The 15970-nt window shown below is 43.1% G+C and overlaps 1 protein-coding gene across 6 annotated transcripts in view; it reads left to right on the plus strand.

Moving 5' to 3' along the window:
• SULF2 (sulfatase 2) overlaps nucleotides 1–15970 on the plus strand; it is a 261932-nt gene that overhangs the window by 242602 nt on the left and 3360 nt on the right. For all 6 annotated transcript variants that reach the window (XM_083746188.1, XM_083746190.1, XM_083746187.1 and 3 more), the window contains 7 exons: nucleotides 6068–6311; nucleotides 7406–7502; nucleotides 10077–10171; nucleotides 11624–11683; nucleotides 12191–12360; nucleotides 13801–13943; nucleotides 15722–15845. In XM_083746188.1, the coding sequence (XP_083602314.1) occupies nucleotides 6068–6311; nucleotides 7406–7502; nucleotides 10077–10171; nucleotides 11624–11683; nucleotides 12191–12360; nucleotides 13801–13943; nucleotides 15722–15845 (933 nt within the window). The remainder of the gene's footprint in view (nucleotides 1–6067; nucleotides 6312–7405; nucleotides 7503–10076; nucleotides 10172–11623; nucleotides 11684–12190; nucleotides 12361–13800; nucleotides 13944–15721; nucleotides 15846–15970) is intronic.

The following is a 15970-nucleotide window of genomic DNA, read 5'->3' on the forward strand; positions in this document are numbered from 1 at the left end:
ACATAGCCTATTCCACAGGCTCTCCTTTTAAACTTGAGTCAGGTTAATATCTATATTTGAAGTGCATAGTCTAATTATAGATTAAAAGAGCCAAAACAGCAGCTCAGAATTATTATTCGTCTGTAAAGTTTCCTTCGCCTCGCTCCACAAATGCAGAGCCTTAATTATTCAGCAGATTAGGCTTTCTCGGTAATGACCTGGCACAAGCTTCAAACAGGGAGTTTAAATTGATTTTCTTCCTTTATATTTGCCTTGCAAGCTGATTAGTAACTGCTAAGCTAATTTTTAGGTGAATAAAATCATTGGTTCTCAGGTGAAATCGCCAGCTACTCTTGCTGCTTGGAATTTGTGGCACTACAGATAATCTTTAAATAATGCTTGAGCTGTAGTTCAATTAACTTGTTCTTGAAGGAACAGTGAGCACAGTTGCATGGACTCACTAGCGACTTCTGGAGAATCAGGAGGCACTTAATTTGACAAAGTTACGCTTAAAAGTGGGGGGCAGACTATACCGAAAAGTTATACTTAAGTGGGGCAGAATATCATCACTTATGGTACTTTACGCAGATCAAGCATAGGGAAATAATTTATTGGAATCTTTCCAAATCCTCACAACACCCCAGTTAACTGTGTGGTTATTTCAGTTTACAGGTGTCAGAAACCCAAGTGCCTTTCCAAACAATATTTCGTTCATGCAGTAAATGCACAGTAGTTCATTGGTTTGTCTTACAACAAGGAGGGTTAATACTTTCAGCCCCGAAAGCCTCATTCGAGATTGGCCAGCTCTTGGAGGGCAACATGTTAACGGCCCGTTACTGCTCCTTTAGCCCACACACATTTGTCAGATATGCACACCACATAGTCATACCTTCAGAAACACAGCAGCAGGACAGCAGACCACCATGGGACATGTTTTTATCTTATTTTTAAGTGGATTGTTTCTGCTACCTGATTGTGGCTGCTTAAGGAGGGCAGGATAGAAATTTAATAACAAGAATAATAGTGGCCATATTTTATTTATTTATTTTTTTACAAAAGCAAACTACTGCCAACAGCAAATTGTTGTTGATGTTGTTATGTTTTTTTGGGGGGGGCAGAGGTTTTGCGGGCCACAAACTTTTTCTAGTTCCAGGAACGTTGGGGTTTTCAGGAGCACTGGAAGAAAGCCTAAACCAGCTTCTGGAGAACAGTCAGCACTGCTGACTATTTGATTGGGTGGTTAATTAATTATTGACTAGTGCTTAGTCAAATTAATGTGATTTGGAATAATAACATATGGAAGTCATTTTTCCTCTTTGGTGGGAACTATGATCTTTCAATATTTACTGAGAATAAGTTATGTTGAAGGCATGAGGTATAGCTGACTTGTGCTAATATGTTAATTTTTGCGGCGTGTGGAAGAGCTGTTTTTTAATTTAGTTTTAAAAAATTATAATAGTTATGAAGTGTCCACTGCTTGATCCAACCTAGTCATTCAGTGGTAAGAAATGGAACAGCTCTTCCATTGTTCATCAGAAATTCAAACCTTTCTGCTTTATGCAAAAAGAATGTTGTGGGGGAAATCCTAGGATAAGGAAACTGTGGGATTCATTTCAGTCCCTCTGCTTTTTCCTGAGAGAACCATCATTTACCCATGTTCTGAGATACAAGCAATTGGCTTGGCAGGTGCATTCTAGTAATCAGGTGTGAATGATAAGCACTTAAAGAACAGTTAATAGCAACCTGAATGCTGATCATGCTTGTGCCAGATGCAAAGTTTATCTTTTCCTTATAAAGCATTGCCTCCTTTTCCACTGCAATTATTGTAATTATTCCAGGTGCTGTTGCTGGAATCTCATCACACAACACAGAAACAACAGTTCATCTCCCTGTTTTGCTACTACACTATTGGCTTGTGAGGGAGTCAGCCTAATACAGGTGTGGGGAACCTTTGGCCCTCCAGGTGTTCCTGGAACATCAATGCCCATCATCCCATGCCACTTGCCATGCTTTCTAGAGCTGATGGAGTTCAGCAACATCTGGAAAACCAGAGGTTCCCCACAGATGACCAGATGACAGAGTGTGTGTGTGTGTGTGTGTGTGTGTGTCAGAGAAAGAAAGAAATACATTGGCTCCTGGATCTAAAAAGGGACCCAAAAGCCAGTTGGATTTACCAACTAACCAGTGTGGTGTAGTGGTTAAGAGCAGTAGTCTCGTAATCTGGGGAACCGGGTTCGCGACTCCGCTCCTCCACAGACAGCTGCTGGGTGACCTTGGGCTAGTCACACTTCTTTGAAGTCTCTCAGCCCCACTCGCCTCACAGAGTGTTTGTTGTGGGGGAGGAAGGGAAAGGAGAATGTTAGCTGCTTTGAGACTCCGTAAAGGTAAAGGTACCCCTGACCATTAGGTCCAGTCGTGGCTGACTCTGGGGTTGCGGTGCTCATCTCGCTTTATTGACTGAGGCAGCTGGCGTAGGGCTTCCAGGTCATGTGGCCAGCATGACTAAGCCGCTTCTGGCAAACCAGAGCAGCGCACGGAAACACCGTTTACCTTCCCACCGGAGCAGTACCTATTTATCTACTTGCACTCAACGTGCTTTCGAACTGCTAGGTGGGCAGGAGCAGGGACCAAGCAGTGGGAGCTCACCCCGTTGCGGGGATTCAAACCACTGACCTTCTGATCGGCAAGCCCTAGGCTCTGTGGTTTAGACCACAGCTCCACCCACATCCCTTAGGGTAGTGATAAAGCGGGATATCAAAATCAAACTCTTCTTCTTCTTCTTCTAGCTTATATATAGGCATTCATAGTAGTTTAAAGCTGAAAATGAAGCCATCATTTAAATATATATATATTAAAATACCCTCTCCTCCATTCAACTTGTACAAATATTTACACATGTATCTCCCATTGGTTGTCGGATGTTTTTTTAAAATAACATTTTGTTCAGCATTGACATATTTGGAAGAAAAGAAAAATTGGCAGCTCATGCATACAGAGAAGAAGGTCAACAACAAAAGGAAGTTGGTTCTTGCTAAGAAAGCCTCCCTTTGTTTCTTATAACTATTTGGGTGTAGCTACTTGGGACTTCCTCTATGTATTGAAAAGGAAGGGAGTTCCCACATTTTAGTCAAATGTTCCATAAATTAGAACCTATTTCTCCCCCTTGAGCTATGATTCACCTGGCTGAACCTCAGGTGGAAAGCCTGAGTCCCAGGTGGTGAAAAAGCTCAAGTGAACTCATCAGCTCAGTGTGCTGAAAACAGTGCGAAATGATGATTCAGTGTGAGAAGTAATTAGGACAGGGGTTGAAATAATTGCGATAATAAGTACTTCAGATATAAATTTGTATTTATGTAGCATTTCTCATATACTCCCTTCAGTAGGCCTTGGCATAATCCTTAAAGGTAGGTCAGTATTATTATTAGTAGTAGTACAGTAGTACCTCAGGTTAAGTACTTTATTCGTTCTGGAGGTCCGTACTTAACCTGAAGCACCACTTTAGCTAATGGGGCCTCCTGCTGCTGCCGCACCGCCGGAGCCCAATTTCTGTTCTCATCCTGAAGCAAAGTTCTTAACCTGAAGCACTATTTCTGGGTTAGCGGAGTCTGTAACCTGAAGCGTATGTAACCTGAAGCGTATGTAACCTGAGGTACCACTGTAGTAGTAGTAGTAGTAGTAGTAGTAGTAGTATCTCAGTGCTGCTGATAAAGGGAGGGTGACGGAGACTGGGAAAGAGTAGTTTGTGTAAAGCCATCTGGCAAGAGTCAAATTAAATGTTACTAAAAATGAGAGGGGCCAACAATGAAAAGGTATGTCAAACTTTTCCCTCCACCTTCGTAATGTCCAATATACTGGGTTACTCCAGCCACTCTGATGTCATTTTGCTATGCCTTTCCCCCTAAAACAGGGGTAGGCAACCTAAGGCCCGGGGGCTGGATGCAGCCCAATCGCCTTCTCAATATGGTCCATGGACGGTCCAGGAATCAGCGTGTTTTTACATGAGTAGAATGTGTCCTTTTACTTAAAATGCATCTCTGGGTTATTTGTGGGCCATAGGAATTTGTTCATTCCCCCCCCCCCAAAAAAATATAGCCCAGCCCAGCACATGGTCTGAGGGACGGTGGACCGGCCCCCTGCCGAAAAAGGTTGCTGACCCCTGCCCTAAAACAATGCCAGCAACAGCTATTGATCAGGAGTGTGACCACAGTAAACTTCATCATACTGACACAGCCCACTGGTTCATCTTTATACTGATTGGCAGCAGGTCTCCAGAATTTCAGACTGGTTTCTCCTAGCCCTGCCTGGAAGTGCCAGGGATTGAACCTGGTATCTTCTGCATGCAAAGCAGATGGCTCTGCTATTGAACCATACAACTCTTTTGTTAAGAGAGGTGAAAGCAGACACAGCCGACAGTGAGCTTGCAAGGGTATCCCAGCAGTATTCAAGCCTGCTGAGTTGATTGGGCTTTCTGTGCCCAGAGGAAAGAACTTTTGCAGCCCAGACTATGCAGAGCTTCACTTAGGAAGTTTGCTTGTCTGAATGGGAGAGGAAATACAAGCAGCAGAGGAATATTGAATCATGGCCCTGGACCTGGAGCTTAAAGATATGAAGTTTAAAACCTGCTTGATTTTTAGAATGGAGTTGAAATCAAGAGAGACCAGGTAGAGAGGATAAATGAGAAAACCATGTTCTTTAACTCAGGTGTGTCTCTGATTTGTCTCCATGGGGAAAGTTAAGGATTCTGTATCTGAGGAAATTTTAAGGAAAGGCCACCAGCAACTCCTAAAAGGGTTCTTAAAGAGTTGTTATTTGGCATTCTTGGGAAGTTGGCAACGGACATAATTCTCATATCTTCCTTTCGGTATTCTGGGTGTCTACTGCCACCTCGTGGCTGTAAGTAAATTATTAGACAGAAATTCTTTACAGCATTATTGCATGCAGAGAAATGAAGGCATGTTTGGCAAATCCTCACCACGATCAACATGGAAACCTATGTCCCCACTGTGGAAGGATGTGTGGATCCAGAATTGGCCTCCACAGTCACTTACGGGCACACCGTTAAGACCGTGTTCATGCAAGACAATCTTACTTGGCCATGATGGATTGCCAAAGAAGAAGATGGATAGAAACATTCTGCTTTTAAAAATCCACACACACCCAATATACTACTGCTTATGCTGCTGCTGTTTTTCCTGCTGCTGATACTCATGTATATAACACAATTTTACAAAGCTCTTGCCCATCTTTATTTTTGCTTTCTCATGGGAACCTACGGTACTTAGGGTTTATTATTCTCAAATTGCAGGTGGGAAATTTAGCAGGCAAGAGGTTTACTCAGTTCCTCAAGATGATACCATAGCAAAGGTGGGACTTAACTGATTCCAATACTTTAACTAATGGACTGATACTGGTTGTGTATAAAAATGCAACCTAGAGGTTTGTCTAATCCCACACCAGCAGAAAGATAAACTCAGCCTGGGAGGTCCAACAGGCATCTTGTGGGCATCTAGCCCAGGGTTTCCTAAATTTGGGTCTCCAGCCGTTTTTGGACTAAAATTCCCACCATCCCCGATCACTGGTTCTGCTAGCTAGGGATGATGGGAGTTGTAGTCCAAAAACAGCTGGAGACCCAAGTTTGAGAAACCCTGCTCTCGCCCACTAAAGCAATTGTCTAGCTTCTATCAACCCTGTCAAATGTTATTGTGGAAGGAGATAGAAGAGTTTTACTTGTAAGGAAGACAACGTTATTTGCTGGAGTTGTAGGATAAGAGAGATGTTACCATATTTCCACGTTGATTTTCATGTGATGTCCCGAGCTTACTGAATGGCATGTGCCCCATAACCTCAAAGACTTCCACAGCAATGCTGATTTTATGATAAAACCTGACCACATCTGTAGGAGCTGGTCTCTTACCTCTGGAACCAGACTGCAATCTGAAGAATAAGTGTGTTCCCCAGGATCAGAGAACTTGGCCATTTCTGACTTAACCTCTGAGTCAGTTTTCCAAGCACTTTCCTGCATGTCAAACCCACATATGCTGTATTAAGACAGAGAAAGGCAAGCTCTGTTTTGTCCTCCTTTCTACAGAATACAAGGCAAGCTATATTCGGAGTCGCTCAATTCGTTCGGTGGCTGTTGAGCTTGATGGAGAGGTGTACAACTTGGATTTGGAGGATGGCTACCAGCCCGTCTTACCCAGAAATATCACGGCTAAGAACAAATATGATAAAGATGCTGAAGGAGAAGACGATGATAAGGATGTGGAGGAATATAGTGGAACAGGCAGCATTTCGGAGAATGCAGCCCCTAACTTAATAAAAGTGACACATAGGTGAGTCCTACTGAAGCATAGTTGAAATTACCATTACAGCAGTATATGTGCCACTTTGTAGAGTGGCCCCATCTGCACTGTGCATTTAAAGCACTCTTAAACCTGTTTAAACTGTCATGGCTTCTCCTAAAGCATCCTGTGAAGTGTAGTTTGCTAAGAGTGCTGAGATTTGTTTTTAATTATTTTGGGGATTTCACCTGTTTTCTTTTTATTAGTATGCTGCTTGGAGAACATTTTGATCAAGTTGTTTATACATTTAATATTTAATTTTTTTTAAGTGAAATGCAAAATACAAGACAGTGGGCAGAATTCACCTAACCAGGCCCTGAACAAGGTCTTCTGCTTGCACAATGGGGCTTCCCCCACCCCCACCCCAAAAATAGCTATGGGAGAGTCCCCAGAACAGAATGCAGGAGGAGGAGAGGGGGGATGCTTCCATCTGGCAAGCTGCAGTGTTGGTGCTGATGGAACAAATGAAAGAGCAGGGTGTTAAATTTTACCCGCTGCTCGATACCAAGAGAGTTTATGGGCATGTTGAGGACCACATCTGTCCAATTTCAAATGAGTTTTCAAGATGATTGGGAAATATAAGCTACTGTGTAGTGGAAGTTCTATCACGAGCACTGAAATACTACAATGTATGCACATTAAGGACAACATTGTGAATTCCAAGGGCTAAAAGAATGGCTTGATGGCAGCTCCTGTTTCCAAAGTAGGGGAAGGGATTATAAAATAGATTGCGATGCTTCTTAACACATTTGACAGTGGTCAAATGCTGTATGTCACCTTTGGGGAGCCATTTTGCACCCCTGCTCATGAACTTGATGCTTTCTTCTAGAGTAAGTATGTTGCATAGCTGTCAACCTTCCCTTTTTTTGCGGGAAATTCCCTTATTCCATCGCCGCTTCCCGCTGCTATCCCGGATTGTTAGATATCCTGTAGACTGTCCCCGGGACAGGTGAGGCTGCTGACCCCTTATTTTCGAGGCTGCTGATCCCTTATTTTCAAATCTGAAAGTTGACAGCTATGCTATGTTGCCTTTTCCAGTCCTTGCTCTGCTGGCAGTCCAGTGACCTTTTTCCCCCCCTTCCCAGATGTTACATCTTAGAGAATGACACCGTTCAGTGTGACACAGATCTGTACAAATCACTGCAAGCTTGGAAGGACCATAAGCTTCATATAGATCATGAGGTGAGTGGTTTTGACAGCTGCATATATACTGGCACACACGGCAAACGCCACTTGAATTTGCATTCCTAGACACTAGCAACTCTTGATGCCTTACCAAAACTGGGAGGCTGCAGACCCTTAGCCAGACTTTGCATAATATCTCAGGCAGACTCGCCTGACCAGGTTGTAGGTTCCAGCCCCAGAGAATCTACCTCTTCTAAATTGTGTGCTGTCTGCATTCTTTTTAACAAAGGGTGGCAGCGTGATCAAAGGTATCAAGAGGAAGCAGTAACTGGACAGCTGTCAGCTTTTGAGTGAGTGCCGCTTGGTCAGCTGTAAAATGTTTGGAGGCAATGGATGCTGCTGGTCTCTTGAAATGTTTGGTAGAATGGGACCAGCTGCTAAGCCTCTTCACTGTGTTAATTGGTCTGTTTTCTTTTTAAGCAAATGCAGCAAATGAAGATGGATAGTATTGACAGTATATTCCCCCCCCACACACACACTTTCCCATTATCTCCAGGTCAGAGTCTGCAGACGGTTTCGCCTTTGAAGGCAGAGACTGGTAGACAGTCAGTAGCTCCTTCTTGCCAAGAGCAATTGTTGCTGCTATACAGAAACTCCTTTGAAATAGTTCTACATGATAGCTTTTCTCACTGTTTTGTGCATGGTGGTTTACTACTTCGTTGAGTGAATTTTTGTAAAAGGGATGCACCTAAGGGTTTCCCTTGGTCCATGGAAGGGCTTTTGATCTCAATCATTGTCGTAGTGATTTCTGAACAGTATTGACCGATATGCCCAGTGTTAGAAAATCAATGACAACTATTTTGAAAATAGAAGTAATCTACCATGGAAAATGAAAAGGAAGGTTGTATCGTGCTTAGAAATAGCAGACACACATGCCATATTATCATGCAAAAATGAGGAAACCCACCTTGTGTTTCTATTAAAAAATGTTTAGAGAGTAACATCCCTATAATGTAATCAGCATAAATGCCACCCCAAGAGGGTGCAGAAAAATGTATGAAGACATCCTCTTCTTTCTGATCTCTCCCCTCCTGCAGCCTTTGCATTCAGACTAAAGATTTATTCTAAACCAGTGCTATGTATTCTGCCTAGCAGTAGCTTTCTACAATATTTCCTATCCCTGCAGTTTGATGTGATTTAATTGGAGATCCCACAGTTCAAACAGGGACCTTACGCCCCAAAATGTGTGCTCTGCCATGTCTAGATCTTGTGTGGTGTAGTGGTTAGAGTGTCAGATTAGGGCCTGGGAGACCAGGGTTGTGGTCCTCACTAAACCATGAAGCACACTTGATGACCTTGGGCCAATCACAGTCTCTCAGCCTAACATCTGCCTTACAGGGTTGTTGGGAGAATAAAATGGAGGGGAAGGCAGAACTATGTATGCCACCTTGAGCTCCTTGGAGGAAAGGTGAGAAATAAATGTAATAAATAACTAACAAGAACTTGTGTAGCCCCATCACTCTGTAATGAGAGAGAGGATACTTCTCTCATTACAACGTCAGACATGGGCATAGCCTCGTGCCTGTGTTTTTATCTTTTTAAAACAAGGCAAAGAAAAAACATGACCATCAGCCCTTGTCTTTAAAGAGACTCCCAATCTATTCCAACATTTTCAACAAATTACTGTAAGAGCTGGTGTTAGTTTGTCTAGTTAGTGCCTGACATATTGCATCTTTTGAGGATTAGGAAGGTTTCTTGCAAATAATAGAAATGCAACTCTCCCCTCCGCAGTGCAATGATGCAAGTACGATGATCTTCCTGAGGGAAAGCACTTGCCAATTCAAGCTAATAGCTAGCTAGAAATTGCTCTTATTTCTTCGGCAGTTCCAAATGTCCGTCACTTAACAGACTGAAGAATGCAGCTGTCAAGCTTGGCTTCTGGCTACAGAGGAAAATTTGGTACAGCAGCTTCAATCTCTTGGTTTTTCAAAGAGGGGTGAAAGTGCAACAAGAGACTGAGAACCCATCTGCACTATACAATTAAAGCAGTATTGTACCGCTTTAAACCAGGCAGGTCCAAAGACCGTTTTAGGGGCCTAATCCGGCCCGTGTGCCAGTTATAAAAAGGTCAACAACTTTGGTTGGCCCTCATGCATTTTCACTGCATCAAATCTGGCCCTCTTTGGAAAACGTTTGGACACCCCTGGCTTGTCATGCCATCCCCCAAAGGATCCTGGGAACTGTAGTTTATTAAGGATGTGGAGAGCTGTTAGGACTCCCCTGCTCTGCTCACAGAGCTACGATCCCCAGAGTTTTCTGGGAAGAGGGGTTGAGTGTTAAAACCCTCCAAAAACTATAGCTGTGTGAGAATAGGGGTCTTCTAACAGGTCTCAAACACCCATAGCAAACCAAAGTTTCCAGGATTCATTGTGGAAAGCCATATTTGTTTAAAGTGGTACAATACTGCTTTAAATGTGTAGCTCTGATGGGGCCTTATTGGGGTTGTGTTTATGAAGATGTTAAAAGGGTGTGTGTATGTGTTATTGACACCAACTGCGTGAGAGGATAGAAGAAACCTTACCAATGCATCTTACAGCTTTCCCTTGTGTCCTTACTTTCTGCTGTTGCTAGATTGAAACTCTACAAAATAAAATTAAAAACCTAAGGGAGGTGAGAGGTCATTTGAAGAAGAAGCGACCAGAGGAATGTGACTGTAACAAGATAAGGTACTCCTCCACCTATCCTGGATTCGCATACCTTAAGAAGTAGTTTCTGGTGTGGGGGTGGGGGTGGGGTTATTATTATTAGCTTGGGCAAGTTGGCCATAAAAACTATGAGGCTGTTGGAAATTCTTAGCAGTGCAAAGAGATGCTTCCTCTTGCCTACCACGTTCTTTGGGATTCCCACAGCAATGTTTTCCTCTCCCGTATCTTGAGCACCAGACTTATCAAATGACCTGCCTCTAAGGGAATTATTACATGTTTCATTATTGCCCTGCTTTGGAATATTTTAAAGATGTTGTCACAACCAGCTGATGGTACAGTGGACTTGTGCCTGGACTGCACCACTTCAGCCTACAGCTGGGTAGAATATTCCTGTTCCATAACTAACAGCAACAAAACCCATAAATAAATAAATTCCTACATTTAGAAAACGGGTGTGCCATTGGCACAGCTAGGATGGAGCCCTTCTCTGTTACTTTCTCGCTTTTTGTTCAGGGGAATTGCTAGGAATGCTTGCCCTGCAGTCCGAAGAAGCAGGTTTCCTTCCTCGTCTGCTGTTTCCGAAGACTAGACCTGAAGTAGCTACATGGGTTGTGGGGGGGGGGGGACCTCTGCTGCTCTAGTGCTTATGTTATATTTCATTTTTGTTACTGCGTGGAAACAAAATGTGAGAAACTCTAGAGAGCAAAAAACATGTTGAAAGGGGCCAGAAAGTTTTTAGTACTTCCCATTATACCCATCTTGTTCTTAACCAACAACAAACGTATGTAGAAAGTACAAAGCCCTCCCTTTCCATATTGGCTTTTGGTGGGAATAGTGTGCCTTGCTGGTTAGCTTAGTCGGTTAGAGCGTGGTGCTGATGACGCCAAGGTCACAGGTTTGAACCTTGTATGGGTCCATATTCCTTCATTGCAGGGGGTTGGGCTACTAGATGATCCATGGGGTCCCTTTCAACTCCATTATTCTGTATTGTGGAGGGTAAGTTCTCTCTCCTCCTCCTCTGTCTCTTGCCGCTACTTCTATTCTGCTTTCCTTTTAGTGAACCTTAATGCCTTTGTTTTATATTTTAATATCGTTTTTGTCACGTTTCATAAGCTGCCTATAGCTTACGGGGAAGTGAAAGTATAAAAAACATAAACGGATGAGAGATCGTTGTTATGTACTGAAGTTCTCACCCTGGGCCAGCAGGGGGATACTGTAGATAGTTCAGGTCCACATATACAATTAAGGGATTGAAAGTGACGTTCAGTGATTGGATAGTTACAGAAAATGGTTACTGTTGCAAGCTAGTGGAGCTCTATATAAGCAGGCTGGCTGAACCCTTCAGTTCAGTTCTGTTCTGGCCTGTGAATAAACAAGAGCTGTTTGAAGAATCGCTGTGTCGTCTGATATGTTCACCCACAACTTAACAATCGTCTCTTAGATAATTGTACATCTGGGTTTTTTGTCTTGCAGCTTCCATACTAAGCACAAAGGCAAACTGAGGCACAAAGGTTCTGGTGTCCACCCTTTCAAGTAAGTGCAAGCAGGCATCACTAGACAAGTAGCAAATGTGAAATGCTCTGAAATTCAGTTCTGCTGCAGTAGTTCCGAACAAAAAATCTAACCAGAAGCATAAGGAAATGATAGGGATTCCACCTCTGCTTGTAGGACTCACATGCACATCTTGGTCATAGTTAACAATTGGTAAGGGTTGGAGGGCAAGGATTGTGGGAAGTGGGTGTGCTTCACATGCAATGTGGAAACATTTGGGATTGCAGCTATTGGTTGTCCTGTTCCAGCAAAAACAATCCACTACCTGGATTTCTGGACTGTGCCATTTCAGAGTATAGAGAAAAGTGCGCTCTCTTTGAAGGTGCCCTCATCTGCCTTCCTCTTGACTGTACCAGACACAGGAAATGAATGAAGAGCATAGCCATTCTGATCAGTAGCGACTGATAAGCCTCATTTTCCATGAATCTGCTGGTATAAGTTATGCAACGAGCTATTAGTTCACCCTGCACCCTTGTCTCTGTGCTGTAGGAAAGCCCTGCAAGAGAAGGACAAGCTGTGGCTCCTCCGAGAGCAGAGGCGGAAGAAGAAGCTGAGGAAGCTGCTCAAGAGGATTAAAAACAATGACACGTGCAGTATGCCCGGCCTGACTTGCTTCACCCATGACAACCAGCACTGGCAGACCGCCCCCTTGTGGACATGTAAGATATCCCCTGATACTAACTCATAAGGCTGCATGCACTTCACCATGACTGTTGAGTTGCCTGCCAAGGCACAAGAGGGCATTAGCTTATGCACTCTTCTTCCAAAACAAGCAAGCATGCAATTGCATCGGCCAAATAAAACTGAATTGCCTCTGAGAAGTGCTGTCTCCTATATCCCTGAGAGACCCATCAGCACCCTGTGTCTTTAGTGCAGATTGGAGAGAAGGAAACAAACCTGTGGCTGATTTCCATGATGAGAGGCATTTGTGCTAATAACTTTCTGAACCCCACCCTTTTTGGAGCTGGGAGGCCTGCCCCCTTTTGTCTCAGAGGTGGTGGTGGGGAACTGACTGCAGAGACTCAGTTGTGAGGGAGAGGCATCCACAGGGAAGCTCCCTGACATTACATTTTTTTAAAAAAATAATTTTTATTCATTTTCCAAACAAATTTTATACAATCAACAAGTTATTTTGCACTCATTCTTCAATTTTTGACTTCCCTCAGTTTCTCTGTCAATCTTTCGTAAAATTTCTATTTATTAACGCATTTCTAAACATGATATTGCCTTTCCTAACTCCTTTTCCTCTTACTCTCTTTTTTGCAATATTTCTTACGATCTCACAGAGTCTCTTCAAAACCAACAAGCGTTGTCTGTACATCACATATATTTTTCAGATATTCTGTAAATTTCCCCCAGTCCTCGATAAACTTTTGGTCTTTCTGATATCGAATCTTCCCAGTCAATTTGTCCAATTCTGCATATTCAGTCAATTTCCTTCTCCATTCTTCCACTGTTGGAATTTCTTCCTGTTTCCATCTTTGGGCCAGAAGTCTCCTTGCGGCAGTCATTGCATATTGAAACATATTGCACCCTGACATTACAATGCCATCTGCAGTGCTGATGTTTCAGAGATAATATGAGACTGCTAAGCGTGGGATCCGGAGTGCTATGCACAGTGTCTTGCATTCCTTTCAGCAGAACAAGAGTGGGAAACCACAGGTTAGGGATCTGAATGAGACCATTCAGGTCTATTGATACAGCACTCAGAATTCTTTCCGGGCCATGCCCCTGCCAACTCTGGTTCATGCCCACCTTGAGTTCTCTGACCTAGCTGGCATGTTATCAGTAAATCGTGTGGGTGGAATGTAACCCACTGTTCAAAAAGAAGAGTTGCTTCTGCACAGGCTTGTAACCATCAAAAGGTTACTTACAAGGAAATGTGGCCTGGAAAAGATCCCCCATATCTGCAATATTGGAAGCACCATTGCATGTAAAGGGAATGTACAGATAGGGCTGCTGCCTTGCTTGAAATGGGCAGGAGAGCCCAGTGTGGTCATGCATTTGTAGGAACTACCTTGATTTATGGGTTATCTCACAACATACAGTACTTTATTATAAACTTTCAGCTTTAACTATTGTTACTTTTGTATTTGCAGTGGGTCCATTCTGTGCCTGTACCAGTGCAAACAACAACACATACTGGTGTATGAGGACAATCAATGAGACTCACAACTTCCTGTTCTGTGAATTTGCTACTGGCTTCCTTGAATATTTTGATCTTAACACAGATCCGTACCAGGTATCCTGCATTATTATTTTTTTAAAGCAAGTAACCAAAGTGGCAGGATTTGCAGGAAAAAAAACACATTTCTGCAAATTAAGCCTTGTGCAGAGCTCAGAATAGAAGCTGAGAAATATGAGAACTCATATTTAACTTAGTTTTTTTGACAATTGCCTTAAAAGTAACAGCCATGTTTGTTATGCAGTAGGCTAGGTAAATGCTTGAGGCCATGCACTGGAAAATATATCCATTTTCTACTTGGATATACATCCCTCCTCTACCCAAGATGCTCTTAAACATAAACAAATAGAACAAATGGATGAGTTTTATTGCGAATATAGGTCACATCCCCAGACAGAGTCAGGCTATTGAGCAGGTTTCCTCAGCCTTGGCCCTCCAGATACTTTTGGCCTACAACTCCCATGATCGCTAGCTAGCAGGACCAGTGGTCAGGGATGATGGGAATTGTAGTCTCAAAAACATTTGGAGGGCCTTGGAGGGCCGAGGTTGAGGAAGCCTGCTATTGAACCATACAGCTCTGTATTGTCAACATCAGGGAAAGTGAACCTGCGGCTTTCCAGATGGCTGTTGGACACCAACTCTCACTGACTCCAGGCAACATAGTACAGTGGTGCCTCTCAAGACGAAATTAATCCGTTCCATGAGGCTCTTCGTATAGCGGTTTTTTCGTCTTGCGAAGCAAGCCCATTGACAGCTTAGCGCATTAGCGCTATTAGTGGTTTAGCGGCTTTTAGCGGCTTATCAGCTTAGCGGATCAGCTGATAAGCAGCTTAGCTGCTTAGAAAAAGGGGGGGGAGGGGAAAAACCCGCAGGAACTCGCAAGACATTTTCGTCTTGTGAAGCAAGCCCATAGGGAAATTCGTTTTGCGAAGCGCCTCCAAAACCGAAAACCCTTTCGTCTAGCGGGTTTTCCGTCTTGCGAGGCGTTCGTCTTGCGGGGCACCACTGTAGAAGATAAAGGGAGTTGTAGTCCAGCAATATCTGGAGGGCCATAGGCTCCCCATACCTGATCTACACAGACTGGTAATGGCACTCTAGGGTTTTGAACCAGTCTTTCCCAGCCCCTTTAGCATGTGAAAAAGAGAGAGATGTGCTCTGCTAATGGATCTATGATCCTTCCTCTGTTAAGCAACTGTCTACATTATCAAGTGCAACTGATATATCTGGTGAAGCAGATTCTTTTCCATGAAAGGCCCATGAAACGTTTCCATTTGTTGTTGGCCAAAATGCATGCCTGCAATGGTGATGCATAATTCAAACGTATGGCTGCATTTACTGTGTATGTAAAGATCTTCATTGATGGCCAATAGGTTTCTGCTTGTGAAGGTCTGTCTGTAGAGATACTGTGAAGACTCAAATAAGGTTGTTTCCTTGTGAGGAAGTGTGGACAAAGTAGTCTGCATTCCAGTGCATGTATCCACTACCATCTTTGCCTTCCCTTCCTTTCCCCAAAAACCAACTGGGCAGAAGGGGGAAGCAGCTGCAGGAGTTTTTACCATCGTTCTCCCTCTGTTATAATCCCCCTTTTTACAGTTAATCTGTGGCTGTAGAGTTCTGTAACCAATACATCAAATTTACTAATTCAACACATAACATAGTGATTTACTTGGGAATGCCAATTTAGCCTTGGAGATAGTGATTGGAGCCTCCACATGTTGTGATATATATTTGATTGCTAATAATGTACCTCTTGGTGAGCATCCAAAAGATGTTACCACAATGTCCACTGAATAAATAGTATGACTTTAACAAAAACAAAACTTTTTAATCTGCAGCTAATTAATGCAGTGAACACACTAGACAGAGATGTTCTCAATCAACTCCACGTGCAGCTTATGGAACTAAGAAGCTGCAAAGGGTATAAGCAATGTAACCCAAGAACTCGGAACATGGAACTCGGTGAGGGGTCTCTTATCTTCGCCTTTTTTAGAGTGTTTAAAGTAACTGAGATGGCACTTTTGCAAAAGACTTGTAGATGAACCATTAACTATATTAAGCAGGAAAACTAGATGAGGGTATACTGT

The sequence above is a fragment of the Podarcis gaigeae genome, assembly GCF_964106915.1.
Source record: "Podarcis gaigeae genome assembly, chromosome: 6".
In the NCBI taxonomy this organism is placed as follows: domain Eukaryota; kingdom Metazoa; phylum Chordata; class Lepidosauria; order Squamata; family Lacertidae; genus Podarcis; species Podarcis gaigeae.